Here is a 27,664-nt window from a genome sequence, read left to right on the forward strand (position 1 = left end):
CGATGAAGGTGACGGTGATGATGGTGGAGGTGAAGCTGATAATCGCCGTGCCGATGAAGGAACTGGTATCTGGACGAGCCGTCCTGTGGAGGAGAGTCCTGCGTTGTCATGTACCATCAGCCTGCTGCGTTTCCTGGTCCGGGCGGAAAGTATCTGTACCAGTGGAACGACGACCGCTGCAACATGAAGCACAACTTCATCTGCAAGTATGGACCAGGTACTGTCAGCCAATCAGCTTCACGCATGCAGATACTGTCAGCCAATCAGCTTCACGCATGCAGATACTGTCAGCCAATCAGCTTCATGCATCCAGGTTCTGTCAGCCAATCAGCTTCATGCATAAACTACATCTCTCCTCATCGATTGGTGGATTTCTCTTGCAGAAAGCATCCTCGTAAATAAACAGGGTGACACACCTGATGGGAGGAGCACAGGTGAGCCTCCTCCTCTGGGTGTGTGTGTGTGTGTGTGTGTGTGTGTGTGTGTGTGTGTGTGTGTGTGTGTGTGTGTGTGTGACATGGTGGTCAGGAGACATGTCTCTATCTCGTCTGTCCGCAGCAGTGACTGCAGGTGAGGACGCCATCACCACATCGACAGGCCGAGAGGACGTCCCATCTCAGTTCACCACCGCTGGAGCTGCAGGTAGCATAGCACACGGTTGTGTGTTTGTGTGTGTGTGGTTGTGTGTGTGTGTGTGTGTGTGTGCATGTGTAACGTGCAGTGTGTGTCTCTTCAGGCATGTTGCTGCTGTACGTGGTCATCCCCACCATCCCTCTGCTGCTCCTCATCCTGGTGGCTTCTGGGACTTGTTGTTTCCAGATGCTCCACAGAAGGTAAGACTGGACGACATATCCCACAATCCTCCAGTACGCCACAGACAGCTCTGATTCTGGATCTGCTTCATGACGAACAAACAAAACGATCATAATGATGTTACAGAGACCAGAGGGACGTGACTCTCACATGAAAAAAAACATTTAACTGCAATAACACTGTGGAAAAGAAACGGATGATGATGAAGATGATGAAGATGAACATGAAGATGATGATGGTGATGAGAGTGGTGATGGTGATGATGACAATGGTGATGGCGATGATGATGAAGATGATAATGATGGAGATGATGATGTAATGATGATGGTGATATTGCTGATGATAGTGACAGTGGTGATGATGGTGGTGATGTAATGGTAGTGATGATGGTGATGATGATACTGATGATGATGATGGTGATGATGGTGGTGATGTAATGGTAGTGATGATGGTGATGATGATACTGATGATGATGATGGTGATGATGATGGAGATAATGATGATGTAATGATGATGGTGATATTGCTGATGATAGTGACAGTGGTGATGATGATGGTGATGTAATGGTAGTGATGATGTTGATGTTGGTGATGATACTGATGATGATGATGTTGATGTTGATGACAGTGGTGATGATGGTTGTGATGATGATGATGGTGAAAATGATAGTGGTGATGATGATGATGATGATAATGGTGATGATGATGATTGTGATGGTGATAATGAGGAAGATGATGATGATGATGATGGTGATGTCATGATGAAAATGGTGATGATGATGATGATGATGATGATGTTGATGGTGATGATGATGATCATGACAATGGTGATGATGATGATTGCGATGATGATGTGATGGTTATGATGGCTATGAGGAGGAGGATGATGATGATGGTGGTGATGATGATGATGGTGGTGATAGTGATGATGATGGTGATGAAGATGGTGATGATTTTTCTCCTGCAGTCATCCTCACAGTAAGACTGCCACGGACCAGGCAAATTTGTGGATCTCCAGTACGGCGAAACCAGACGGCATGGAGGTGTGACATCACAGTGACATCACAGTGACATCACAGTGACATCATGTGGCTTGTCGTGTCGTTTCTTCAGGAGGTTTCACGTTGCATCTTGTTCCCACCATAGACCCAACCAGCACCGCCATGCTCTTCAAATATGAACCCCTCAGTCACAAATGTACGTTTATCAATTTTCTTTGCATATTTATTCAAGACTTTTGCTGTCCTCTGATTGGTTCATGCTGCTGTCTCTCTCTGAGCTCACTCTGTTAGCGTTAGAATTAGCATGAAGGAGCACCACTGTTGCTATCTGACTAAATAAACTTTTTACTGGACGAGGAGCCTTGTGCATCTAAGCTAACATCCAAAACATAGAGCATCTTCCTACTTTTGATATCCACATTATAGAGCATCTTCCTCCTCTAACATCAGATTTTAGAGCATCTTCCTCAGTGTGGATACACAGTGCTGAAAGCTCACCTCATGCTAATGCTAACACTGGAGCAATCCAGCTTCGTTGGTTCTACGAACACAGAACATTAAGAGTTACTGGAGACAGTAGTTCACGTATCTTCTCATCAGGAAACCAACAAAACCTAATTCGATGGACTGGCAGCTTTCCTCTCATCTGGCTTCACCAAGGACGCACTGTAGAGGCCTCAGTGGCTCGCAGGCCCCCTGGCACGCACGCACACACGCACGAACACATGCACGCACACACGCACGCACGCCGCCTGCAATCTAACCTGACAGGAAACCACTGTTCCACTGTGGCACTGGGCAGAAACACTCATTCCACCACCCACGAGCCAAAGATGCTTCACTTCAACAGCCCCTCTCACCACACGGTGGCGCTGTGAGCACTGAGTTATCACAGAACTGTTCCTGGTAGTCACTACCTGGTAATCAGTACCTGGTAATCTGAACCTGGTAATCAGTCACTGGTAATTAGTAACTGGTAATCTGTACCTGATAACCTGTAACCGGTATCCTGTAACTGGTAACCTGTGACTGGTGATTTATAGCTGTTGACCTGTGACTGTTAGCTGTCAGTGATAACTTGTACCCGGTGATGTCTAAATGGCGACCTGTACCAGGAAGCCTGTGTCTTGTGAGAAAAATCCATCAGTGAATGTGAAGATAAAAGAAGACAATAAAGTGTCTGAAGAAACGATGAGACGTGTTCTGAAGTCCTTTGACCCTGTAGCCTCATTGACTTGTGACGCTTTTCACTCTGCACGGTTCGGCCCTGGTCCCTGGTGTTTCCATCACATTTCAGTCCCTCATACCAGGTCTTTCCATGGTCCCTGCTGGTCCCTGCTGGTCCCTGCTGGTCCCTCCTCGGCTGAGGCTCCAGGCGGGCAGATGCCGTCCTCTGATTGTTCAGAGTGTGATATCAGTATCAGAGCCTTGACAGCGGCTGCAGTCAGACTCACGCCCGACATTTTTAAAACCTCGCAACAACAACCTGGTAATATGCTCATAAACGGAGCCGTCGGCGGAGCGAGGAGCTGCAGACGTGTGGAGGCCGAGGACAGGATTCGGCAGGAGCTATACGGAGCGCTCGGCACCCAGACAGTGAACCGAGAAGCCCAGTGGAGCTGGTTTAGCCGTGGACGGCTGCAGACCAGCGGGTGACGTGGACTGGAACACGCTGTGTTGGGCTGGTGAGTGTTTGAAACGTTAATATTACTGGAGCAGCTGGTTGTAAAGTCAAAAAGCAAACAGAGTAACGCCGTGGTCTGCTGTGTGTGTGTGTGTGTGTGTGTGTGTGTGTGTGTGCGCGCCTGCCAGCAGAGTTAGCTGATTTGCCATCGATGCTAACTCCTTTCTCCATTTGTATTTTTTGGTCTCCAGCGTTCCCGCTGCCCGGCTGAGGGAGGAGATGAGCCAGAATTCTTCCTTCAACCAAGCGCTCCTTGGTGCGCTTGGTTGTGTGTAGTGGAGCAGGAGGTGTGTGTCCGGAGTGTGTGAACCATTCCCCCACTCTGTGTCTCACTCTGAACCCTAACCCTGAACACTGTCCCTAATCCTGAACCTGAACCCTGACCGTTGCCTTGCTGCTGGATTCTTGGATGGTAGTTAGTGGGATGAAAGTGTTTTGCTGAGCCTGAAAACCTGCTGCCGTCTTCTGAGCCGTGGCAGTCCGATCGTGCGTTGGCTGGTTGCCAGTATAATTAGCATGCTAGGTGGAAAAGTGACAGCTGATGTTGTGCTCTGTTAAAAGGGTGACGGTTTCTTGGACATCCAGCCTTTTACTGGACTTCAATGACAAAGTGTTCCATTGTCCAGTCCTTATGAAAGACTCGACACTCACTGTGGACTTTTCTTTTCTTTTCTTTGGCTCACTCACTGCTGCAGATCAGTTCAGTGCAGCGGCAGAGTGAGAACAGAGAGAAGCTAGCGGCGGTAGAGAGAGTACAGAGAAGCTAGCAGCGGCAGAGAGAAGCTAGCGGCGGTAGAGAGAGAACAGAGAAGCTAGCAGCGGCAGAGAGAAGCTAGCGGCGGTAGAGAGAGAACAGGGAGAAGCTAGCGGCGGTAGAGAGAGAACAGGGAGAAGCTAGCGGCGGTAGAGAGAGAACAGAGAGAAGCTAGCGGCGGTAGAGAGAGAACAGGGAGAAGCTAGCGGCGGTAGAGAGAGAACAGAGAGAAGCTAGCGGCGGCAGAGAGAGAACAGGGAGAAGCTAGCGGCGGCAGAGAGAGAACAGAGAGAAGCTAGCGGCGGCAGAGTGAGAACAGAGAGAAGCTAGCGGCGGCAGAGAGAGAACAGGGAGAAGCTAGCGGCGGCAGAGAGAGAACAGAGAGAAGCTAGCGGCGGCAGAGTGAGAACAGAGAGAAGCTAGCGGCGGCAGAGAGAGAACAGAGAGAAGCTAGCGGCGGTAGAGAGAGAACAGAGAGAAGCTAGCGGCGGCAGAGAGAGAACAGAGAGAAGCTAGCGGCGGTAGAGAGAGAACAGAGAGAAGCTAGCGGCGGTAGAGAGAGAACAGAGAGAAGCTAGCGGCGGTAGAGAGAGAACAGAGAGAAGCTAGCGGCGGCAGAGAGAGAACAGGGAGAAGCTAGCGGCGGCAGAGAGAGAACAGGGAGAAGCTAGCGGCGGTAGAGAGAGAACAGAGAGAAGCTAGCGGCGGCAGAGAGAGAACAGGGAGAAGCTAGCGGCGGCAGAGAGAGAACAGGGAGAAGCTAGCGGCGGTAGAGAGAGAACAGAGAGAAGCTAGCGGCGGCAGAGAGAGAACAGGGAGAAGCTAGCGGCGGTAGAGAGAGAACAGGGAGAAGCTAGCGGCGGTAGAGAGAGAACAGAGAGAAGCTAGCGGCGGCAGAGAGAGAACAGGGAGAAGCTAGCGGCGGCAGAGAGAGAACAGGGAGAAGCTAGCGGCGGTAGAGAGAGAACAGAGAGAAGCTAGCGGCGGCAGAGAGAGAACAGAGAGAAGCTAGCGGCGGCAGAGAGAGAACAGAGAGAAGCTAGCGGCGGCAGAGAGAGAACAGGGAGAAGCTAGCGGCGGTAGAGAGAGAACAGAGAGAAGCTAGCGGCGGTAGAGAGAGAACAGAGAGAAGCTAGCGGCGGCAGAGAGAGAACAGGGAGAAGCTAGCGGCGGTAGAGAGAGAACAGATGGAAGCTAGCTGCAGACATTACAGGACAGGATTAAATGCATGTAGTCATCACTGCAATATGAATTGATCTGGGGCCTCACCTATAAAGCTCGCGGCGCACAAAACGAGCCCCAAACTTTGCGCAGCGGCTCCTCTGCGCCAAAGCAGGTACCTATACACATTTTGCGAAGGGAAAAATTGCACGTGACTTTGCGGTCCTCACCGCCAACAAAACAGCTGCCGTACAGGACCGCACAATTCAGAGAAACTACGTGGAGACGACGAAGCAGAAGGAAACGGAATTGAAAGTCCGTTATTCGTCCCGCGTGGGGAAACTGCAGGGTCGCAGCGGCAAGAAACGTAGAAATAAAAGTAGAAAAATACAAAGCCCAACCATGCAAGGAAAAGTTAAATATAATTTGTATGTAAAATTAGATGTAATTGCATAACAGGAATATAGTTAACCGACACAACTAATTATTCAAGTGAAATTAAATATAACGGAAATACAAATCGAAGACACATATAATTAAATAATAGATAAAAGCAGACAGATATAAATCAAACATAATTTACACCAAGATCCAAAACAGATATAATGAAATAAATAACAGACAGAAGTTCGATATAATTTAAATAAACATGTAAGACAGACAGTGAGTGGTGATGACTGCAGATGAGGGGAGACACTGAGGAAGTCACGTTCAGTGCGCTTTGGAATGTTTTCATCCTGAACCCTCTCCTTTCTACATCTTCTCAAATAAACTCAAAATAAATAGTTCAAAGGGGAGCAATCAGACACATCACGGAATGAAAACACTACAATGTCTTTGTCTCTGCACTACAAATACCGACTGTCACTTGTAATGACATAATTTTTCTCATGATACACACTTTAAATTGTTCTCAATTAAATGGCAAATTGACACAAAAAATGTTTGCTATTTTGCCATGGCCAAATCTGATCTGATCTATGGCCTCAAACCAAACCTCCACAGCGGCAGATCCTCCTGCATGCAACGTCTCACCTGCCGCGACTCTGGTGTTCTGCTGCAGCGAGACGCTGATCGCCCTGGAAAAGGAAAAGCTGCGTTACTCTGCTGAATGTGCGATTAAATTGTAAAAGCCATGATTATGCACACTTTTGCTCGTTTGGCTGATCAAAAGTGTTTTTCTGTCTTTTTTGGTTCATTTCTTTATGTTTGGAATAAGATTTAAAATGTTTTTTTTTTTATTTGAATGCTTCAACCACAACCCGCCCGAATGTCATTAAAATCTTAATTTTTTGACACGTCATCTGCCCGATCCGCGGTTATCTGCAGGCTCCGCGCTGTGCTGCGCCCTCTAATGTACCCAAATTTCAATCATGAGTTCATTTACATACCTATATATGGTGCCAGGGGGTGGAGTTGGGGCGGGACTGTGGGTGTGATCAGCCACCGTCACGTTCTCCGCAGGATTTGAAACCGTGACTTGGAAATTGCGAACAGCTGTGCGGCGCACTTTTTTTTGGCTCCTGAATTTTTTTTTGCGGACAGAAGTTTGCGTTGCGTTCCCACGCACCATTATTGTCAGACTTTCCCGCAGAGTTTCTTAGGTGAGGCCCCTGGGCAGTTCTTTTCCAGTCTTTGGCTGCCCAGATGTGGCCCGCGGGCCGTATGTTGCCCACCCCATTCTAGAATGTCAATGCTGAACATGCAGCTTAGACATGAATACACACACAAACACGCACAAGTTTGTTCTTCTCTTGTTGTAAGGACACTCATTGACATAATGCCTTTCCTCGCCCCTTACCCTAACCGTAACCATCAAACATAAACACTGAACTCTAAACCTAACATGATCCTAATTTTAACCCTAACCCAAAAATCAAGTCTTCATCCTCATAAAGGTCAGGTTACATTCTGTGGACCGGGCAAAATGTCCTCACAATGCTAAATGTCATCGCACCACTGGTGTCCTGCCAGGACGTGATGCTCCCCCTCCCCGGGTCATTTGGTACGGTCCACAGACAATGGGCAGAGCTGAAAGGGAACAGAAAGTTAAAGGGGAGTCCTGCTGCTTTTCCAGGATTAAGACTTTGCGTTCCACCATGTGGAAGACGACCCGTCTCTGTCTGTGTCATGGAGAACGCAGAGAAACAAGGATGGAACCAAAATGAGTAGAAACTCCCCGGTCAGCAGCAACAACAAAGTCCACTTCATGTCAACAGAAGGAAGAGAACTTCTACAGTTCCGTCGTCTGGACCATCGTGTGGTCGAGTGCTGATTTAGCCTGTTCTCGACACAACGGTTCTCCTGTAACAGACAGGGTTCTCCACTACGGTTCTCCTGCAGCAGACAGAATCAGGGTTGAGTCTGTTTGATTTAACACTTTTGCCTCCAAGACTGATCATGAGAACTCGCCATGCTCTCTTTAGAACGTCCCTAAAGAACTCGGTGATCAATAATGAAATGATTCAGACATGAACATGCGTCAAGCTCCTTCCTCATCATCTTCTCAAGACCTGGTCAACACTGACTCAAAATGAATCACTTCTGCTGTTGACGGTATTTCTGTTGTTACGGCGGAGCATTTCCTGATCTGATCCCTGATCTGATCCCTCTTCATGACTCAAACCAGCAGGAATCTGTCATGACTGGTTCTATATGTTGTTGTTGTTTTTGAATGGGTTCCAGTGCAACTCTGGCTCTGTTTGAAGCCAACACCATCGCCTCCTGCTGGAATTTCCCTGGCATTACAGCTTTTCTACACTTCAACCTTAACTTCACTTTTCACCAGTGGAGGTTGAAGCTTGACCCCCAAACTCTATTCAGATGGATCATCCCAGTCCCTCCACCCTCTGGTCAGATGGTTCGCTCCGATCCCCCCACCCTCTGGTCAGACGGATCACCCCAATCACCCCCACCCTCTGGTCAGATGGTTCACCCCACCCCCCATCTGCCCCATTGTTGAGCTGAATGAATGAAGCAGAGTGGAGGGAGGTTCACTCTCTCACAAGTTTCCCAGACTTTACAGCAGCACATTCCTGCAGCCACTTAAAGCCGGTTCAGCCTCACCGGGTACCGGCTACCGCTTGTTACCGCTGTTTACCGCCGGCCGGCGTGAACAGAAAGCCGTCGGGTTTGCAGGTGGATGGTGTGTGACAGAGATGAAGCTGCTCCAGGTGGTGTTGCTGATGGAGCTGATGGAGCTGATGGAGCAAACTGCAGCTCAGCAGAGAGGTGAGACCTGGGGTTAGTCTGCAAGCCATCGCCCTGGTGGCTGAACGCTTCTGCGTGTGTGTATCAGTCAGTGTGTTTGTGTGTAAATTTGTGTGTGTGTGTGTGTGTGTGTGTGTGTGTGTGTGTGTGTGTGTGTGTGTGTGTGTAAATGTGTTTGTGTGTGTGAGTGTTTCAGTCACTGTGTGTTTGTGTGAGAGTTTGCGTTCCAGTCATTGTGTGTGTGTGTGTGTGTGTGTGTGTGTGTGTGTGTGTGTGTGTGTGTGTGTTTCAGTCACTGTGTGTGTGTTTGTGTCTGTGTGTCATTGTGTGTGTGTGTGTGTGTGTGTGTGTGTGCTTGTCACTGTGATGCTATCTCTCCCCTGTAGCTGATCACACTTTGCATTTGTTAATTGCTTTTTTGTCTTTGATGTGTGTGTTGTTGACCTTTGACCTCCGAATTCACTGGCTTGTTTCTGGAGTCTGCTGGGCTCAACAATGAGAATCTCAGGAAGATGCAGCAGCTGAGTCAACGTGTGTTTGTGTGTGTGTGTGTGTGTGTGTGTGTGTGTGTGTGTGTGTGTGTGTGTGTGTGCGTACTGTTAAAGTGCTGTTTACACAGCAGCATTTTATTGGGCTTAAGCCTCATTCCCACAGCACCTCACCTGGTGGCCCAGGACAGTCCGGGTTGGTCCTGAAAGGTCCAGGTTGGTCCTGAACGGTCCAGGTTGGTCTTAACAGTCCAGGTTGGTCCTGAACGGTCCAGGTTGGTCTTAACAGTCCAGGTTGGTCCTGAATGGTCCAGGTTGGTCCTGAAAGGTCCAGGTTAGCCTGCAGCTTATCTGTTCAGTGTCTCTACTGTGGTCAGCAGGGTCCGAATGTAGGCAAGTTGTGAACGGCGGCGTAAAGAAGCAGGTACATGACATCAATACACCACGGTAAACATGATGTCATTTTAGCACAGTAACCATGACATCATTACTCCATGGTAACCATGACGTCACTACTCGATGGTAACCATGACATCGTTACACCATGGTACCCATGGCGGTTCCTTCTCTGTCCGTCGCTCCTCAGCAGCTCTGTTCAGCCCAGAGTGAAGCCGTGAGCCTCGGTTCTCCGGGTTCCAGCTAGGAGAACGTTCTCCTCCTGCACAGCACCGTCCCCAGCCGGCGCTGGGTGGAGTTCCACCACCAGAGAGCGAAGCGGCTCCTGCAGACGACCCGCTAGTTCCTCCTCTGATGAGCTGTAGAACCGGGCGGTTTGTCCAGAGGGACGCTGGTTTCCACCAACCAGCAGAGGGCAGTGTGGGAGCTCCTCCCCGTGGAACCCGGACCGGAGAACCTGGAACCTCAACGGAGGAGAACCCAGAAGTGGTCCGGGTCAAGGACGAGTCTTTGGGTTTTATCCACAGCTTTACTCAGTGGAAACACGACAGCCCGACCCGGACCGTGAAGAACCACCAGAGGAGGAGCGGTGGAACCCAGGCTGTAGAGAACTATCCATCCTGGTCCCAGTCCAGATTGTCCTGGTCATGGTCCCAGTCCAGATTGTCCTGGACTTGGTAGTCCAGTTGACAGTCACCGCCATAACAAGCCAACTGGGTGTTCTGTCCTCACTGAACAAAATGATTTTCCAGGAAGTGAAACGGCCCTTTTAGCCCTTTTTACCTAGTTTTTGTCAAAGAAGAAAAAAAGTTCATACCAAGCTTTGCCCAAGAAAATTCAGCTTATTTTAGGAACTTATGTTTAACTATTTCCTATTAAGATATTTCATCTCATTTTGAGTTTTATTTACCAGTTACCAGGTTTGACAAGGGTTTGGTTGAAATTCCAGAATAAATACATTTTTTCTTATTTTGAGAATGAGACTACGAAAAGAATTTCTCAGTTTGAAAAATGTATCATGACACAGGTTGAATCCCTCTCTAATCCAAACCCTGGAGCTTCACACAACCTGCTCTCCTGCATGAACAAACGCTGCACGACTCAAAGCACACGGCCGGCAAGAAATCCAGCGAAGCAAATCCTGTTTGAAAAATACTCAGCACCATCCTCCACAAACAGATGAACACCTTTAACATTTCATTATCTATCTTCACTGTGATGGCCAGGAGCAACAGCAGTGGTATTATTTGTGCCTTTTGATGGCAAGAAAAGCTTTTTATTGAAGTAAACACAAGACGTGTGTTCTCAGCCAAGTTGTTTATTCCACCACCTTGAATCCCGTAACCCACTTCCGGTCCTAAATCTCGCGGGACTACAAAGACGCTCATACACATATCGGAGAATACCAGCACAAAATGTTACAGCTGTATTTGTCAATTCTTATAGGAAAACTTAATCATTTTATTTCCAAAATTGCTGCAAATCTGTCTAAAATGATAATCTTAAGACAAAGTCCATCAATTTAAAACAGAGTATTTTTCTAATCCATCAGCAGCTCATGCATCGTCTGGTCTCATCCTCCAGGTCAGATTCCAGAACAGCAGCTCATGTCTTTGTGTGTAAAACTGATGTAACCTGCAGGAACATTGGCTCCCTGAGCACATGTGAACTGGGTGTAATGCCCTGCCTACCCAGAGGGGGCGCCCCCACTGTCTGTGCCTGGTTAGTGCTGCTCATGAGCTCTTCCTGTCAGGCTGAAACGTCATCTTGAAAGCTCGCGCCTGACTCTGGATTTTGACGTAGGAAAAACACATCAGAGTCCATCATTAAAGGTGCATTAAGGAGTTTTTCAACTTTAAAATACTTATTTTCCACCATAAATATGTTCCACATTTTTAATGATGTGTACAATGTGCCCTGACATATTCATTACCAGTACCTCTAACAGCGCTAAATTGTCACTTGAAAGTCACAGTGCCGGTCCGGCACCAGAATTTTTTGGGGGAGAATTTGAGAGGAATGACGTAATGCGCGCTCCGGCTGGCCTGATGGAGTTAAGTTTCGTTTTGTCCACCATTACTCCGCCAGATGCTTAGTGAGCAACAACTGAGCAGGATCTTCCAGAAAGTCAGAACAGACTGGCTTCCAGCACTGCCACAGCTCCACACAGACTCCGCCAGGTAGAAGAAACTTAAATCTTACTTGAGCGCTACTAAACGAGAGAGGAAGGAGTTCCCCTCTTCCGTGCACGCGAGCCACAGGCACGAGTGTTTCACTAAGCTGCATTACGCCCAAGGCCTGCAAGGGGCGCTGTTTTGCATAAAACGTGCAAACTCCTTATTGCACCTTTAATGTCTCACAACAGAAACCAAGAAACTGTTTCTTTATTTAGGAAACAGGTTTTGAGAGTAAAAGTGAACGTGACGAGCCGCAATTTTCTTTATGAACGACTCATTTAACGCTCTGGTAAGTCATGCTAAGCCACGCTATGTTGCTAACAGGCGAGCGCCATGCTAGCTGGTTGGATTCAGCTCACATGCCATGCCTTGCAGGTAAACTTGCTTTAAAACCAGCCGGGGTTCCACTACTGATGCAGACTGTGGCTGTAAATTAATAAAATGTCTTTGAAAAAGATTGTTAAATTAGCGGTGGGGCTAGTAGCTCTGCCAACAATGATGCTAGCTGCTAGCGGCTCAGAGCGACTGTCATCTGCTGTTTGGTTTGGAGCTGAAGCTCCAGCTGTTCAGCACAGTTGTGACAGTGAGAGGCAGCAGCAGAGGTTTATCAGCCCATTTCTGATGAAATTGTTAAGAGTGTTCACTGACTGTAATGTTGACGCAACTAAAGCTACTTAATTTCAGAATCAGAAATAGGCTTATTGCCAAGCACATTGCCAAGTGGATTGAGGTCTTGTTCATGTGAGCGGAAGAAACTGTTCTTGTATGGCGAGGTTCTGGTCCTAGTGGACCGGAACCTCCTTCCAGAGGGGAGAGTTTGAAAAGAGTTGGTGACCAGAGTGGGAGGAGTCTTAGCAGGGTGGGAGGGGTCGGCCACCATCTTGCCTGCAGGCCTCAGGGTCCTGGAAGTGTCCAGGTGCTGGAGGGACAGCAGACTGCAGCCAGTGACCTTTTCAGCAGAGCGGATGACTCTCTGCAGTCTGTCCTGGTCTCTGGACTCTCTGCAGCCTGTCCTGGTCTCTGGACTCTCTGCAGCCTGTCCTGGTCTCTGGACTCTCTGCAGTCTGTCCTGGTCTCTGGACTCTCTGCAGCCTGTCCTGGTCTCTGGACTCTCTGCAGTCTGTCCTGGTCTCTGGACTCTCTGCAGTCTGTCCTGGTCTCTGGACTCTCTCTGGACTCTCTGCGGCCTGTCCTGGTCTCTGGACTCTCTGCAGTCTGTCCTGGTCTCTGGACTCTCTGCAGTCTGTCCTGGTCTCTGGACTCTCTGCAGTCTGTCCTGGTCTCTGGACTCTCTGCAGCCTGTCCTGGTCTCTGGACTCTCTGCAGCCTGTCCTGGTCTCTGGACTCTCTGCAGTCTGTCCTGGTCTCTGGCTGTGGCTGCACCGAACCAGACGGTGATGGAGGAGGTGAGGATGGACTCCATGATGCAGGAGGAGAACTGCACCATCATCTTCAGGCTGAACTTCTTCAGCTGCTGCATGAATTGAATCCTCTTTAGGCTTTTTGATGAGGGAGCTGATGTTCCGCTCCCACTGGAGGTCCTGGGTGATGATGGAGGAGATGATGGATTTCTCAGGGTGATGGAGGTGGGAGGAGTTGTGTTCCTCCTAAAGTCCACAATCACGTTCGCTGCCTTTACAGCGTTGAGCTCCAGGTTGTTCAGCCTGCACCAGAACACCAGGTGGTCTGTCTCCCTCCTGTAGGCGGACTCAGCTCCATCACTGATGAGTCTGATGAGGGTGGTGTCGTCTGCAAGCTTCAGGAGTTCGACAGACTGGTGACTGGAGGTGCAGCTGTTGGTGTTCAGGGAGAAGAGAGGGGAGAGAGAACACAGCCCCAAGGGGATCCAGTGCTGATGGTCCGGGAGTTCACCCAGCTTCACTTGCTGCCTCCTGTCTGTCAGGAAGTCTGCAATCCACCTGTAGGTGGAGACTGGCACCTTCAGCTGGTGGAGCTTGTCCTGCAGGAGAGCTGGGATGATAGTGTTGAAAGCAGAGACGTGTTGTCTTTTCAACCCGTTAAAATAACGTTTTCATACACATAGATCTGCGCATGCGCAGTGCTCCGCGGAAGGATATACCGGAGCACAGCAGTAGAAGCCATAGACTCAGCCGCTGTGTGCCGGTATATCCTTCCGCGGAGCACTACGCTTGTGCAGATGTGTATCAAAACGCTATTTTAATGGATTGAAAAGAAAACACGTCTTTTAAAATGTTTTATAACCATTCGGATTTACTTCACGTGCTAATACGCCGTCCCCTGGACCACTGGAAGGACTATTTTGTCCACTTTCGTCAGTCCAGCTCTGTCTCCTTTTCACCTCCAGCAATTGAGCTAAGCTAACTACAATGCTAACAACTGGGAACAAGCCACTGGACGCACAGACACAAAAAAGGTATTTATGAGCTTATCTCACTTTGTTAATGATAGGGAAAGGACGTGGGTCCAAAATCTTAAGAGTATTCTTTTAATCTGACTCCACCTTAGGGTAGAATAAGTCAGGTGGTCGAGCGGTGGTAAGCGAGCGCACCTTTGGCTATAATGACCAATAAATCCACCGAAGAGGCCATGAACATGGGAAGAAGATCATTGGGGGTCGTGGCTCTGATGTTGTCTGATGGAAGACGTCCCAGAATGCAGGCAGAAAAATAAATTTACAAAGAAGATGAGAGAACAGTCCATTCAGGCGCCATCTTGATCGGGTTGATGAAATGTTTTCAATGAATTGTGACTTAGTTTATCTGTTACTTAAGAGGTCAAATAATTGTATAAATGGATTAAAAATAATAATGCATTGGTTTTATGTAGCACTTTATAGGACACTCAAAGACGCTTCATATTGCATCCTTGATTCTCTCCATGCTGGGTGGTGGTGAGCTACTGCTGTAGCCACAGCTGCCCTGGGGCAGACTGACGCCATCGGCCCCTCCCACCACCAACCATTCACTCTCACACTACTTTCATACTTAAGCAAGGTGGATGAAGTGTCTTGCCCAAGGACACAACAACAGTTTTACACCTGCGGGAGCGGGGATCGAACCGCCAACCTTCCGGTTATGAGACAACCTGCTCTACCATCTGAGCTACTGTCGCCTAAAAATATTTTATAACCTGAGTGTTTGGTTAAAGCTGAAAATTTTTGAATGACCAGAAAGATAAAAGCTAGTAATGAAAGCTTTCTGTACTAGATGTGTAGAAATTTTTCCCCCCTTGGATCAGATTGAACCAGTGGAAACCTGAACCCTGCAAGGTTCAGGTGTGAGCCAGACCAGTGACAGACTGAGGAAGGGTTTAAACCCCGGATGTGGCCAGCCGTGGGTCGGCCCCAGAAGATCCCAGGATCATCAACTCACTGAACTTGATTCAGAGCAGATAAGAAACAAGCATCCAATCTAGCCGGGTGGTGAGGCAATGAATGGTCACTGTTCAACTGAGTCCTCCTGAGTCCAGAGTCTCCTTTCCCGCACCGAGGTGAACATTCGGTTCCAAACAAATTCCATTTCAGTTTGGTACTGCTAGGGGGCGCCACACTAATATAGATTGAACTCTACAAGATTCATCAGCAGATATCGGTTTCATGGCCTCTGTTGCATGATGGTGCAGCGATTAGTGCTCTGGCCTCACAGCAAGACGGTCCTGGGTTGTGTTTGGGTTCTTCTCACCGTGTCGGTTGTGTTCCAGGTCTCTTCTCACCGTGTCGGTTGTGTTCCAGGTCTCTTCTCACCGTGTTGGTTGTGTTCCAGGTCTCTTCTCACGGTGTCGGTTGTGTTCCAGGTCTCTTCTCACGGTGTCGGTTGTGTTCCAGGTCTCTTCTCACGGTGTCGGTTGTGTTCCAGGTCTCTTCTCACGGTGTCGGTTGTGTTCCAGGTCTCTTCTCACGGTGTCGGTTGTGTTCCAGGTCTCTTCTCACGGTGTCGGTTGTGTTCCAGGTCTCTTCTCACCGTGTCGGTTGTGTTCCAGGTCTCTTCTCACCGTGTTGGTTGTGTTCCAGGTCTCTTCTCACCGTGTTGGTTGTGTTCCAGGTCTCTTCTCACGGTGTCGGTTGTGTTCCAGGTCTCTTCTCACGGTGTCGGTTGTGTTCCAGGTCTCTTCCCGGCCATCCTGAACCTGGCGAGTAACGCGGTGATCACCAGCAACGCGACCTGCGGAGACCCTCAGCCAGAGATTTATTGTAAACTGGTTGAACATGTCCCTGGAAGGAGGATCAAGAACCCGCACTGTCCCCGATGTGACGCCAACTCCGTCCTGCCCAAAGGTAGGGTTAGGGTTAAAACTGGAGCCACTCCCTGCCTCACTGAAATGTTGAAACAGGACTTCTGTCCCAGAACACTCCGGCAGGAGTCGGTTTTGATGTGAAGTTCTTCCATCAGTGTTTCCGTGACGACTGTTTGTCTGAAAGAAACAGCTGATCAGAAACGTGAGAGAACGATGACGAACACCCGGAGTTTGTTTTTTGAAGGACTGGGGGGGTCCCAGGGCAGAAGGAGCCAGGGCCCCACCCAGACCCAGAAAGGGGGCCCGCAAAGCCCCCACAGCCACCAAGGCGGAGCAGAGCCCAATCACCCCGGACCAGCCGAGGGACAGCCATGTCCCCAACCCTGGTCAACCAGCACCCCCACCCACCCCAGTGAACCAGCACCCCCACCCAGACCCATCCATGGCTCCAGCCCCGCCTGGCACCTCACCCACACTACTGATTTGAGCAACACAAAGCATCTGAATCCTCCACCATCTCTGGGCGTCTCCTCAGAAACACTTTTTCCCCTGACTGTGGCGCTCATGAGCAGAACGTCTCATCTTGAAAGTTGTGATTCTGGAATCTGAATCAGAGCTCAGCGTCTGGATCAGTAACGGAACCTTTCTGTGCAGAACGACATCCGATCACCAACGCCATCGACGGAACCAACCAGTGGTGGCAGAGTCCGAGCATCAAGAACGGACGGCAGTTCCACTGGATCACCGTCACTCTGGATCTCAAGCAGGTAAGATCCGCCCCTCATTCCGATCTGGAGTGTGAGGGACCTGGGTTTGAATCCCGGCTGTGGCAGGAAGGAGACTCAGTGAAGTCTGAGGCTGACCTGGACCTGGACCTGGACCTGGACCTGTGGATCTGGTCTTCCTGGTGTCTTTGCGTTAGCGTTTTCTTGGTTGGTTCAAACTAATTCCTCGTTTTTCCTCAGATTTTCCAGGTTGCCTATATAATCATCAAAGCAGCCAACTCTCCCCGACCAGGTGAGATCATCCACCTCCATGTTTACCTGGTGACCTTCTGCTAGCATGTCCAACCTCTTTGTCCACCTGTCAGGGACATGTCCACCGGTCTTTAACACGTCCGCCTGTCAGTAACACGTCCACATTTGAAGAACCTGGTCCTGGCCCATGTGTCTCACAGGGAACTGGATCCTGGAGCGTTCTCTGGACGGTGTGACCTTTGACCCCTGGCAGTACTACGCGATCAGTGACTCGGAGTGTTTAACCCGTTACAACATCCGGCCGAGGCTGGGACCGCCCACCTACAGGACGGACACCGAGGTCATCTGCACGTCCTACTACTCCAGACTCAACCCTCTGGAACATGGAGAGGTGGGACACTGTCTGTCTCTCTCTGTCTGTCTGTCCACCTGTCTCTGGTGTGGAGCGTTGGGAGGACTGTGATGGTTCTCCACGTTCAGCTTGGTGTTGTTCCACTTTCTGGGTTCTTCACGAGAACATGAGAGGACTGACCTGGATCAGACCCTGGAGGGCTCCTTCATGGAACCCATGTTCATGTACTCGCTGTCTCTCTCTCTCTCTCTCTCTCTCTCTCTCTCTCTTTCGCGTTCTCTCTCTCTCTCTCTCGCTCTCTCAGATCCACACCTCGCTGATTAATGGTCGACCTGGAGCTGATGATTTGACCTCTGACCTCCTGAGCTTCACGTCAGCCCGTTACATCAGACTGAGGCTTCAGCGAATCAGAACCCTGAACGCTGACCTCATGACGCTGAGCTTCCGGGACCCACGAGACATCGACCCCATCGTGACCCGGCGGGTGAGACAGGCCGCAGAGAGACAGGGAGCGGGGGACAGACAGACAGACAGACAGACAGCTGACGGTGTTTGTCTCTGGATGTCTCTCAGTATTATTACTCCATCAAAGACATCTCGGTGGGGGGGATGTGCATCTGCTACGGCCACGCCCAGAGCTGCCCGCTGGACCCCGTTACCAAGGTAACCGCACACAAACACTCGGGGAGTGACGAGACACTCGGCTCACGATCAGGAGACAACACGAGACGAGACGAGAGAGTTCTTTACTTTCAAGAAAACTAAAATGACAAAATACATGACTGGAAATAGAGTTTTTCTGTTTAACAGTCACAAAAACATTCAGGTGCAACAACAGCAAATGTTTTAGTCGAATAAAAGTAACTTTGAGCCTAAATGTTCCTGGAAAATGAATCATTTGGGGCTGAAGTGCGTCTGCATCACGGACAGCTCAACAGGATGTCGTTCATCTGCCAGGCCTTTAGGTGGTGCTGTAACTCTGTAACTCAGTTATTAAACTCAGTGACATCAGGAGCTTCTGCGGGACTCTGGGAGACGGACTTCAAGCTGCATTTTGAGCGCATTTCGGCCGTTCTCTCGCTCGGAGTGGAATTTACCAGAGAAACTGCTCCGCTGTCCACGTTTGGAGGAGTTTCTGCTCTGTTAGTGAGTTCAGGCTGACAGTGTAAACCAGGAGACCACATCTGGACACAGCCCGTGTGTGTGTGTGTGTGTGTGTGTGTGTGTGTGTGTGTGTGTGTGTGTGTGTGTGTGTGTGTGTGTGTGTGTGTGTGTGTTCCTGCTGTAGAAGCTGCAGTGTGTTTGTGAACACAACACCTGTGGGGAGAACTGCAATGAGTGTTGCCCTGGTTACCACCAGCTGCCATGGCAACCGGGAACTGTCTCCCAGGGGAACACCTGTGAACGTAAGACAAGTTTAGTCTCTCTCTCTCTCTCTCTCACCTCTCTTTCTCTCTGTCACCTGTCTCTTTCCTCTCTCTCTCTGTTGTCTCTCTCTCTCTCTCACCTGTCTCTCTCCCCTCTCTCTCTCTCCCCTCTCTCTCACCTCTCTCTCTCACCTGTCTCTCTCCTCTCTCTCTCTCTCCCCTCTCTCTCACCTCTCTCTCTCACCTGTCTCTCTCGTCTCTCTCTCTCACCTGTCTCTCTCCTCTCTCTCTCTCTCTCCCCTCTCTCTCACCTCTCTCTCTCACCTGTCTCTCTCGTCTCTCTCTCTCACCTGTCTCTCTCCTCTCTCTCTCACCTGTCTCTCTCCCCTCTCTCTCTCTCACCTCTCTCTCTCTCACCTGTCTCTCTCCTCTCTCTCCTGTCTCTCTCCTCTCTCTCTCTCTCTCACCAGTCTCTCTCTCACCTGTCTCTCTCCTCTCTCTCTCTCTCTCACCTGTCTCTCTCCTCTCTCTCTCTCTCATCTGTCTCTCCCCTCTCTCTCTCACCTGTCTCTCTCCTCTCTCTCTCACCATTCTCTCTCTCACCTGTCTCTCTCTCACCTGTCTCTCTCCCCTCTCTCTCTCTCACCTGTCTCTCTCCTCTCTCTCTCTCTCACCTGTCTCTCTCCTCTCTCTCTCTCTCTCTCACCAGTCTCTCTCTCACCTGTCTCTCTCTCACCTGTCTCTCTCCTCTCTCTCTCTCTCTCACCTGTCTCTCTCTCACCTGTCTCTCTCCTCTCTCTCTCTCACCTGTCTCTCTCCTCTCTCTCCTCTCTCTCTCTCTCTTACCCGTCTCTCTCCTCTCTCTCTCACCTGTCCCTCAGGGTGTAACTGTCACAACAAAGCTTTGGACTGTTTCTACAATCAGACGGTTTCTGAGCTGTCGCTGAGTTTGAACATCCATGGCGTTCGTCGAGGGGGCGGAGTCTGTATCGACTGTCAGCAAAACACAGCCGGAGTCAACTGTGAGACCTGCAGGGACGGGTTCTACAGACCATCCGAGGTACGGCCGACACTACAGACCGCCTGATAGGGCTGCACCTTCAATCGAATTTTGATCACGATCATGATTTTGGCTGCTGCGATTAAATTTAGATGATCGTCGGCGATTTTAAAATTGAAAAAGCGGCTCTGTTGTGTGTCAAATCAAGCACTTTCTCAACCAAATCGTCAGCCAACCACCAGGGGGCGACCGAGGTTAGGGCCTCATTACGCCGCCTAAACAGCGAGCGAGCGAGCGAACCCGCAGCAGCGGCAGTGTCGGATGATAAAATATGAGACAGTAGATGTTGGGAGCAGCAGGCAGCGACGGTGCTGAGGCTTCTGGAGCCGCTAGTGGCCCCTAAAGGAGCAACATCTACTGCAGCGGTCGGCAACTGGCGGCCCGATGCCACTTTTGGCCCGCGAACAACAATATCTGGCCATCTCGGAGGGCTCCCGCGCCGTCATCGCCGCCAGATGATTTTGAGAATGTGAGCCTCCTGCTTCACGGAGGCAGTGACTCCGTCCTTCAACATGTCAGCATCCAGCTCCTCCTGAACCGCCTCCATTACCTGTGGAACACCCGGAACCCTCTGATCCAGGAACAACCTGAGCCGTGCAGCTCCTGCTGCCTTCAGGGACACTCCGTAAAAGTAGCCTGTTGATAGACGCCACCGCAGTGTCTCAGTCAGCTGTTAGCTTAGCTGTTAGCCACTGTTGAACTCGCTGACTTTGAACGATTCCTTCGTGCTCAAACATCAGTCGGTGGAAAGAAGATTTAAACGCTGAGGGAAAGGTTGTTGTTGACGGACAGTTCTGCTCTGAGAGGAAGGATCTGAGCGGCGCAGCGGCGGCTTGAAGAGAACGAGGAAACGTTGTTCTGGTAGGAAGGTTTAGTTTCTGGGTGTAGCGTGGCTGTTCACTGTTCTGTTGTTGTTTTATCTTCATCTGGATGTTCAGTGATCATCGTGCTGCTCTCAGGAGTGAAGCTGCAGCTGTGAGGCGTTCAGGTTCCAAAGTCACAATCCGGCTCTTTTCAGATCAGGTCTTATCAAACATTAGTAAAGACTCACAGGCGGCGCGTCTATATGTTCGTTTCTAAGGAAAAGCGATCATTCAACATTGAAACGGTCCTGAATTGCTGGCAATACAGAATGATTTATTGTAATGTACTTTCCACATTTCACACACATTCTGGTTTTAAAAGACAGTTTTTTTTAACCAGTTGGTGATTAAAGACAGCAGCCACAGATTGGATAGTTTAGATTCTAATTAAAACATCTTTGGTTATGTGCGCACACACGCCCGACTTCGCTGAAGTCGCTGAAGACTCATGTCTTCAATTTAAAGACTTCTTTGTTTAAAAAAAAAGTGCAATAAAAAGGTATGTTTTCTAAAATAATGAATAACCGTGACTAGTAATCGTGATTACAATATTGACAAAAATAATCAGGATTATCATTTTGGCCATAATCGTGCGGCGCTTCCATCTGAGGTACAGCAGCTGATACTACAGACCATGCAATGCAGAGAAGCACAGTGTGTTCACGAGGGGTGTATGTGTGTGTGTGTGTGTGTGTGTGTGTGTAGGTTTCCCCTCACTCGGACTCCCCCTGTGTTGAGTGTAACTGTGATCTGAGAGGATCAAAGTCTTCAGTCTGCAGGAGAGACGACAGTCAGCCGGGTGAGGATCCTTCATCAGTATTCTGGATGTGATCATCATGGTCATTTCTCTGATAGTGTGTGTGTGTGTGTGTGTGTGTGTGTGTGTGTGTGTGTGTGTGTGTGTGTGTGTGTGTGTGTGTGTGTTCAGGTGTGTCTGCAGGACAGTGTGTGTGTCACCCGGGTTTTGCAGGTCGCCGCTGTGATCGTTGTGCGTTTGGATTCCAGGACTTTCCTCAGTGTGTTCGCTGTGACTGTAACCTGGCAGGAAGCACCAACACTGACCCCTGTCAGCCCTGCACCTGCAAGGTGAGCCAGCAGGGGGAGTCTGGAGCCCGGGTCACCTGTCTGTCCCTCACCTGTCTGTCCCTCACCTGTCTGTCCCTCGCCTGTCTGTCCCTCGCCTGTCTGTCCCTCGCCCGTCTGTGTCTCACCTGTCTGTCCCTCGCCTGTCTGTCCCTCACCTGTCTGTCCCTCACCTGTCTGTCCCTCACCCGTCTGTGTCTCACCTGTCTGTCCCTCACCTGTCTGTCCCTCACCTGTCTGTCCCTCACCCGTCTGTGTCTCACCTGTCTGTCCCTCACCCGTCTGTCCCTCGCCTGTCTGTGTCTCACCTGTCTGTCCCTCACCCGTCTGTCCCTCGCCTGTCTGTCCCTCACCTGTCTGTCCCTCACCCGTCTGTGTCTCACCTGTCTGTCCCTCACCTGTCTGTCCCTCACCCGTCTGTGTCTCACCTGTCTGTCCCTCACCCGTCTGTCCCTCGCCTGTCTGTCCCTCACCTGTCTGTCCCTCGCCTGTCTGTCCCTCACCTGTCTGTCCCTCGCCTGTCTGTCCCTCACCTGTCTGTCCCTCACCTGTCTGCCCCTCCCCTGTCTGTCCCTCACCCGTCTGTGTCTCACCTGTCTGTCCCTCACCCGTCTGTGTCTCACCTGTCTGTCCCTCGCCTGTCTGTCCCTCACCTGTCTGTGTCTCACCTGTCTGTCCCTCACCTGTCTGTCCCTCCCCTGTCTGTCCCTCACCTGTCTGCCCCTCCCCTGTCTGTCCCTCGCCTGTCTGTCCCTCGCCTGTCTGTCCCTCACCCGTCTGTCCCTCGCCTGTCTGTCCCTCACCCGTCTGTCCCTCACCTGTCTGTCCCTCGCCCGTCTCCCTCTCAGGTCCATGTGACGGGGTCTCACTGTGACTCATGTAAACCAGGATTCTACAACCTGCAGCAGAACAATCCTCAAGGCTGCAGCCACTGCTTCTGCTCCGGAGTGTCTGACGTGTGTGAGAGCTCCAGCTGGTCCAGAGCCCAGGTACCACACACACACACACACACACGCACGCACACACACACACACACACACACACACACTCAGGTTCTCTCTTCTCTTTTGACCAGGTGACCGATGCAGATGCTTGGCTCCGCCCCTTTCAGCCGATCCATGACGGCGTTGTCGTCCATGGCAACAGCCTCCCTGAGCCCGGCAACGGGTCGTCCGGTCACACCCTGCAGTGGAACGCTCCGGACCGCTTTCTGGGCAACAAGGTGAGCTCCCATCTCACTCCCACGCCTCTCTCACTCTCCGCCTCCTCCTGCCCGTCTCACTCCCCACCGTCTCACCCTCACTGTCTCACCCTCACCGTCTCACCCTCACCGTCTCACCCCCGGTCTTCAGTTGGTGTCTTATGGAGGGTTCCTGAACTTCTCCCTGTCATACGACGTTCCGTCGGATAACGAGTTCCGCTCCCTGGCGGTCCAGTGTGACGTCACCGTTCAGGTAAGGTGTTCCGCCGCCGCCGCCGCCGCCGCCGTGGAGATTGAGGAGTGAAGAACGCTCAGCCTGGAACCTTGTTCTGTTTTCCAGGGTGGCAGCCGGGCTCTCCGCCTGTGGCCCGCCCTCCTCCTCTTCCTGTCTCCGCTGGCCGAGCAGCCGGCGTCCCTCCAGATGCTCCCTCGGCGATTCGTGGACAGTCGGACGGGAGATCCCGTCACCCGGGACGACCTGCTGTTGGTCCTCGCTGGCGTGACGGCGCTGAGGGTCAGAGTTCACTCCAACGCCTCGGCGGACGGTCCGGTCCGGTGAGTCCGGCCGGGTCTTCATCCTGTTCAGGAGCAGCTTTACCGGCGTCCGGCGTCCGGCGTAGGGCCTCTGGCTCTGCTCCTGCAGATGTTTCACAGATGGTGACGTTCCGCGACGCTCTGTGACACTGAGACTCTGTGACGTTCTGCGGCGCTGTCCATGGTGCTGCTAGCTTTAGCATTAGCGCGGTGTTGGGCAGCATTAGTCAGCAGGCCTCAGGTTGAGCCTCAGTCTTCCAGAAGGCCAGATGTTTTCACACCAGATCAGCTGCTCGCTGAATCGGCCAGTAAGGGTTTCCTCAGTTGGAGTGAATTCTCCTAGAAACTCGTCCCTGCTTCTCTTCAAGGTTGAAACTTCTTCCAGAGTGAAAGATGCAGTGACTGAAGCCACCACCGGGAGCGCTGCTTCTCCTGGTCCTGCTTCAACCGGTCCTCTTTGTCCCTGTCCTCCGTCAGGCTGAGCTGGGTCTCTCTGGATGTGGCAGACTCCCACTCCACATCTGCATCTCCCCTGATTGACGTGGAAACCTGTGAATGTCCGTGGGGCTACAGTGGCACTTCCTGTGAGGTCAGTACTTCCTGTGAGGTCAGTACTTCCTGTGAGGTCAGTACTTCCTTTGAGGTGTGTACTTCCTGTGAGGTGTGTACTTCCTTTGAGGTGTGTACTTCCTGTGAGGTGTGTACTTCCTGTGAGGTACTTCCTCTATGTGAGCAGTGTGAGGCAGTGTGTGACTTTTACTGGCTATACAGAATCTGTGTGTGTGTGTGTGTGTGTGTGTGTGTGTGTGTGTGTGTGTGTGTGTGTGTGTGTGTGTGTGTGTGTGTGTGTGTTAGACATGTTTGCCAGGTTTCTACAGAGTGGGCGGAGTCTTGTTTGGAGGAAACTGTTTGCAGTGTGAGTGTAACGGTCATTCTACCCAGTGTGACGCCCAAGGAGTGTGTTTGGTGAGTTCAGTGTAACCTGTCCGTCTCTCGGACCTGTCTCCGTCTCTCGGACCTGTCTCCCTCTCTCTGACCTGTCTGTCTCTCTCTCGCTCTCGCTCTCTCTCTCAGAGTTGTGTCCATAACACCACTGGTTCCCACTGTGAGGCTTGTCTTCCTGGTTTCTATGGCGATGCCACTGAGGGGACAGCCCAGGACTGTCGGGCGTGTCCCTGTCCTCTGACAGAGCCGTCCAACAGGTGAGACTCTTCCCCTCAGAGGAAGCTCTCTGAGTCCAGCAGAGTGTGACCGCTGGTGCGTCCCTCAGGTTCAGTCCCACCTGTGTGCTGGACGGCTCGGGACGCGTGTCATGTGACCAGTGTGAGGACGGATATGCTGGAGACAAGTGTGAAAGGTGAGGACAGACAGGATGCAGCCACAGTGGGAGGGACGGAGGACACACCGTAATGCGCCCTTCTCTGTGACTCCACCAGGTGTGCGCCAGGTTTCTATGGTAACCCTGAGGTAGTGGGCGGGGCTTGTGCCCGCTGTCAGTGTCACGGGAATGTGGACGTCAGTGACGTGGGACACTGTGACACCGTCACCGGGGACTGTCTGCGTTGCCTTGGAAACACAACTGGGAGACACTGTGAGCTCTGTCTGCCTGGTTACTATGGAGACGCTGTGACCGCCAAGAACTGTCAGGGTGAGACGCACACACACACACACACACACACACACACACACACACACACACACACACACACACACAGGTGGTGTATGGAGGGTGGAGGGTGGAGCATGCTGGAGAACCCTCCTGAGAATCCCTCTGTTTCCAGACTGCGGCTGTTCTCTCAGCGGCTCCCTCTACAGTCAGTGTGACGTCGCTACAGGTCAGTGTGTCTGCAGAGAACACCTGACTGGACGGACCTGTGACCGCTGCCAGGTGAGTCCTCCACCTCCCCCTCCCCTGCCTCTCTCTCTCTCTCTCTCTCTCTCTCTCTCTCTCTCTCTCGCTTTATGCTCCATCTCTCCTTCAGGCTGGCTTCTTCAGGGCGTCCAGTGGGCGGGGCTGTCTCCCCTGTGGCTGCAGCCAATCAGGATCTGTGTCCCAGTCGTGTGACGGGAAGGGGCGGTGCCAGTGTATAGAGGGCGTGGCTGGAGACAAGTGCACCCGCTGTGGCCATGGCTACTACGGTTTCCATGACAACGGCTGCACAGGTAGAAACCCGAACACCTGAAACACGAGCTGATAGGACGGACGGTTTAGAACCTGAGGAGGGACGCTCAGGAGGACCAGCTGCTGGGCCGCCAGCCTCCAGTTGAGAACCGTTTTCAGTTTGTTTTGATATCTTCAATGAGGACAGATAAACTCGGATGAGACTTAAAGAGAACAGCTCTACCAGCAGAACAGGTGTACCTTCATCGAAGAGGGCTGACACCAACCGGACAGAGAAACGCTGCTATTGAGGACATAGAATCGTAGAGCCGCTGTAGGTAGAATCATAGAGCCGCTGTAGGTAGAATCGTAGAGCCGCTGTAGGTAGAATCGTAGAGCCGCTGTAGGTAGAATCGTAGAGCCGCTGTAGGTAGAATCAGATGCCGTCAGTGTCATGGAGCCGCTGTAGGTAGAATCGTGAAGCTGCTGTCGGTAGAATCGCAGCGCCGCCGTTGATAGCATCGTAGAGCTGCTGGACATAGAAATGTTCTCTCTGTTATCTCTCTGATTCCATCTGTGCGAGTCCCTCGCTGCAGTGACAGCTGTGTTCTTCTCCCAGCATGCACCTGTGATCACACCGGCGGTCACTGTGATCCGGAGACTGGAGAATGTGTCTGCCCCGCCCACACCCAAGGGGACGCCTGCGAGAGGTGTGAGTCAGGTTCCTGGGGTCATGACCTGCTGACTGGCTGCAAGGTACACACACGCACGCACACACACACACACACACACACACACACACACTCTGAACTGTCTCCCCTCTCTTCAGCTGTGCAGCTGCAGTTCTGCAGGAAGCTCCGCCCCTCAGTGTGATCTGACCAATGGGCAGTGCCGGTGCAGAGAGGGCTTCGGCGGACGGACATGTGCCCAGTGTGCCCCTGGTTACCATGGTTACCCCGACTGCAGGGAGTGCGGCTGTGACGTGGCAGGAACTGACGAGACGTTCTGCAACGTGACCCGGGGAGTGTGCGACTGTCGACACACTGGAGAGTGTGTGTGCAAGGTGATGTGTGTGTGTGTGTGTGTGTGTGTGTGTGTGTGTGTGTGTGTGTGTGTGTGTGTGTGTGTGTGTGTAAAGATGTCCGTGCTTCATGTTCTATAAATCACCTGCAGTAGAACAGCCGATGAACAGCGTCTGCTGCCAGAGTCGCCCCGAGGAGGCGGGTCTTAGTGGAGACTCCACCAATCACTGATCCTTATAAATGACTGACAGGAAATCAAACCCACCAGCGCCGTTCCGTGGCTGCGGTTTGGGCAGATCGTGCTGGGCGCCCGTCATGATCTGGTGTATCAGTGTGAGATAAACAGTGATGGAGGAGCAGCGTTAAGATAAACGAATCACTCTTTCCAGCGTTACGCCGTTATCGGCACTGACAAGGGAGTGGGGCGTGTTTCTGTTGCTGTAGTTCACCGCGATCAGCTGGTTCATCAGTAGAGCAGATAGAGATACAGCCATAGAGCCCTGATCGTTCAGCGGCAGCTTTTAAAAGGAGGTACAGACATCTATTGGCAAACATCTATATACTGTATATCTATATCAAAAACAACATGGTTGAAATGTGTTTTAAGTTGAAAAAGGCTCGCTCACACTCCACACTGGTTTTTGTTTTGGTTTTGGCGGTAATTTCTTCATTTCTGTAAACATTGTGTCAAAACTGGGACGAGAACTACAAGTCTAACACACACACACACACACACACAGAACTGCTGTAGACCACTGTGGTTCTCAGGCCATCGCTGCTTCCAGTAAAGGAAGTCGCTCTGCTGTGGTTTTTGAGTTTTCTCATTGGCCTAGAAAACCCTGCCTCCACGCATTAACTCCGCCCCCGACCAGTAACCCCGCCCCCAGCTGACTGGACTAGCAGGGACTCGCTAAGCAGCAGTTTTCGGTCCAGGTTCTGGTTCTGAACTGGACCTGGAAGAACCTGGTGGAAAAAGAACTTCAGAGAACATGAGCTCACGCTGACGTGTGTGTGTGTGTGTGTGTGTGTGTGTGTGTGTGTGTGTGTGTGTGTGTGTGTAGGTGGGCGTGTCCGGGCGTCGCTGTGAGGAGTGCGTCGCCGGGCGCTTCGGTCTGTCGGAGGAGAACCCTGCTGGATGTTCTCAGTGCTTCTGTTCCGGTGTGAGCAGAGACTGCGAGGAGCAGGGAGGCCTGAGACGAGTCCCTG

General features: G+C 51.2%; 2 protein-coding genes across 2 annotated transcripts in view; both read left to right on the top strand.

Annotated features, from left to right (window-relative positions):
* The window catches only part of chodl (chondrolectin), a 3,233-nt gene extending 1,350 nt beyond the window's left edge, over positions 1–1,883 (top strand). Inside the window, exons 4-8 of the mRNA XM_030099514.1 lie at positions 60–217; positions 384–434; positions 562–642; positions 737–833; positions 1,780–1,883. Coding sequence (XP_029955374.1) covers positions 60–217; positions 384–434; positions 562–642; positions 737–833; positions 1,780–1,861 — 469 coding nt within the window. The 3' untranslated portion in view covers positions 1,862–1,883. The remainder of the gene's footprint in view (positions 1–59; positions 218–383; positions 435–561; positions 643–736; positions 834–1,779) is intronic.
* Positions 1,884–15,277: 13,394 nt separating this feature from the next.
* The window catches only part of lama1 (laminin, alpha 1), a 31,726-nt gene continuing 19,339 nt past the window's right edge, over positions 15,278–27,664 (top strand). Inside the window, exons 1-30 of the mRNA XM_030100018.1 lie at positions 15,278–15,323; positions 15,427–15,439; positions 15,489–15,503; positions 15,551–15,565; positions 15,613–15,643; positions 15,706–15,718; positions 15,768–15,938; positions 16,553–16,665; positions 16,864–16,915; positions 17,076–17,266; positions 17,532–17,711; positions 17,801–17,890; positions 18,516–18,633; positions 19,476–19,654; positions 21,223–21,323; positions 21,441–21,603; positions 22,449–22,589; positions 22,712–22,822; positions 22,953–23,054; positions 23,142–23,356; positions 23,813–23,924; positions 24,191–24,301; positions 24,410–24,537; positions 24,606–24,692; positions 24,772–24,983; positions 25,117–25,223; positions 25,318–25,498; positions 26,056–26,192; positions 26,266–26,499; positions 27,520–27,663. Of these exons, the coding sequence (XP_029955878.1) occupies positions 15,278–15,323; positions 15,427–15,439; positions 15,489–15,503; positions 15,551–15,565; positions 15,613–15,643; positions 15,706–15,718; positions 15,768–15,938; positions 16,553–16,665; positions 16,864–16,915; positions 17,076–17,266; positions 17,532–17,711; positions 17,801–17,890; positions 18,516–18,633; positions 19,476–19,654; positions 21,223–21,323; positions 21,441–21,603; positions 22,449–22,589; positions 22,712–22,822; positions 22,953–23,054; positions 23,142–23,356; positions 23,813–23,924; positions 24,191–24,301; positions 24,410–24,537; positions 24,606–24,692; positions 24,772–24,983; positions 25,117–25,223; positions 25,318–25,498; positions 26,056–26,192; positions 26,266–26,499; positions 27,520–27,663 (3,513 nt within the window). The remainder of the gene's footprint in view (positions 15,324–15,426; positions 15,440–15,488; positions 15,504–15,550; positions 15,566–15,612; positions 15,644–15,705; positions 15,719–15,767; positions 15,939–16,552; positions 16,666–16,863; positions 16,916–17,075; positions 17,267–17,531; positions 17,712–17,800; positions 17,891–18,515; positions 18,634–19,475; positions 19,655–21,222; positions 21,324–21,440; positions 21,604–22,448; positions 22,590–22,711; positions 22,823–22,952; positions 23,055–23,141; positions 23,357–23,812; positions 23,925–24,190; positions 24,302–24,409; positions 24,538–24,605; positions 24,693–24,771; positions 24,984–25,116; positions 25,224–25,317; positions 25,499–26,055; positions 26,193–26,265; positions 26,500–27,519; position 27,664) is intronic.

The sequence above is a fragment of the Salarias fasciatus genome, chromosome 9, assembly GCF_902148845.1.
Source record: "Salarias fasciatus chromosome 9, fSalaFa1.1, whole genome shotgun sequence".
NCBI lineage: Eukaryota > Metazoa > Chordata > Actinopteri > Blenniiformes > Blenniidae > Salarias > Salarias fasciatus.